General features: G+C 38.3%; 1 protein-coding gene across 1 annotated transcript; it reads left to right on the top strand.

The window, feature by feature from the left end:
- Nucleotides 1-1094: 1094 nt before the first annotated feature.
- LOC140966474 (protein ILITYHIA-like) lies at nucleotides 1095-1681 on the top strand (the record flags this gene model as incomplete). The annotated part of the gene is made up of 3 exons (XM_073426748.1): nucleotides 1095-1220; nucleotides 1301-1421; nucleotides 1512-1681. Coding segments are annotated over 3 exons (417 nt in total), but the record flags the coding sequence as incomplete, so codon positions are not given.
- Between the last annotated feature and the right edge of the window lie 159 nt (nucleotides 1682-1840).

Genomic DNA, 1840 nt, shown 5'->3' with positions numbered 1-1840 from the left:
ATTATGTATTTAATTTGGGCCTCGAAGAAGAACAATACTTGAGAGGTAGCTAGTCGGTTACAATTTTGATATTCTTATAAAGCACAAGTGTGATGGGAGTGTGTGAGGTTCAAAGCATGACTGGTTCCAAACACTATCCTATGATACTGAATACTAGGAGACTGTTCTCTAAGGCAGTGAAGAGATTTTTAGGAACATATAGTATATAAAGTATCAGGCAGATTATACCTCTTCGTCAAGCGTTCAATACGAGGAGAATGATTTGTCCTTATTATCTATGTCGAAGACATTGTTCTGATAGGGGACATAGAAGAAATGGACAGGCTTAAGAACCGTCGTGGAAAAATTCGAGAACAAAGATCTGGGAACACTTGAGCTCTTCGTGGGAATGGAAGTGGCTTGAACAAAAGATGTCATACCAGTCTCTCAACAATAATATGTCCTTGATTTTCTAAGAGAAACAGGGATGCTCCGATACAAGTCTGTGGACACGCCATGGATACAAACATCAAACTAGGATATGGGACAAATAACATGCCAGTTGACAAAGGGTGATATTAGAGGCTCGTGGGAAACTCATGAATCTCTCAGACATCATACATGACAATTTGTTTTTTAACAAGTGTATCAAACCCCATTTCAAGGAGCTGTGGTCAAGCAAATTTCAGAGCTACGACTCATGAAATTTTCGAGGGAATGTGTCTTTAGAGACTCTCGGAACTAAGAACTCAAGATGAAGAGTCTTCACTCATGTATTGTGACAATCAAGCTAAGCACTGTCAAAAATTTAGTTCATCACGACAAAACAAACGCATCGATCTGGTTGCTAAGTTATCAGAGAGAAGATAAAAGACTTGGTAATTTGGTTATTAACTATAAAATAGAATAAAATTCATTTAAATGTAGATTAGCATATAGTAGGTGATAGAGTGCAATGACATAGGAAGATCCTCACAGCCTTGAGCCTCCCCCACATAGTGGGAGAAAGGCTTGTTGGTACCAACTCTTCTGTCAACATTTTGCAAAATGTGTTTTCTTGTTGATGATGTTTGATGACCAAACTTTTGTTTGCTAATGTTCTCATACCATTTCAGATCTTTTGTACGCCTGAGGGAATGCTTTCAAGTGAACGAGGTGTTTATGTTGCGGAGTCTGTTGTCTCCAAGAATGTGAGACAGGCAAAAGGTCGTTTCCGAATATATGATAATGATGACAGCATGGTAATAGCTTGTGAAGTTGCAAATTAAAATATTCTTGATGTTTACACTTGAGGTTCTAACAATTAGGTGATTAATTTCAGGACCAAACAAACACTAATCAAATTGGTGTCAGCTCAAATCATTCTACAAGACGGGGCACCCCGAATAAAGAGGTTTCTGGTGCTGGGAAAAAGGATTTGGCAAAATCGATCAGGAAACCTGGCAAGGCCTTTCTTCGCTTTTGCTTATTGTGCCAATTTAGTCACATTTTCTCTTGAAGTATATCTTTTTCTCGTCTTTTAATTTTTCCAGAGAAGACTAAAACTGCAAAAGAAGAAGCCCGGGAAGTGCAGCTTAGGGAAGAGGGACAAATCCGTGAAAAGGTCGTTGCTGTGCAGCAGCATATTTCTTTGATGCTGAAAGTTTTGGAAGAAATGGCCCTAGCTAATCCCATTTTTATGCACAGTCAACTTCCTTCTGCGGTTAGTTTCCTTTCACGATTCAAGTTGTCTGCTAGATCCTCATACTTGTGCTAGAATTAACTTAACAGAGCTTGTTACAAGATATGCTGTTCAGTAAAATATCTGTTTGTGATTTAATTTAGCAGTGTTCGAGATTATAGTAAGGATTTTTGAAGAAGT

Source organism: Primulina huaijiensis, unplaced genomic scaffold (assembly GCF_012295235.1).
Source record: "Primulina huaijiensis isolate GDHJ02 unplaced genomic scaffold, ASM1229523v2 scaffold206622, whole genome shotgun sequence".
NCBI lineage: Eukaryota > Viridiplantae > Streptophyta > Magnoliopsida > Lamiales > Gesneriaceae > Primulina > Primulina huaijiensis.
Note: the sequence above shows the minus strand (reverse complement) of the source record. Positions and strands in the feature narration are given on the sequence as shown.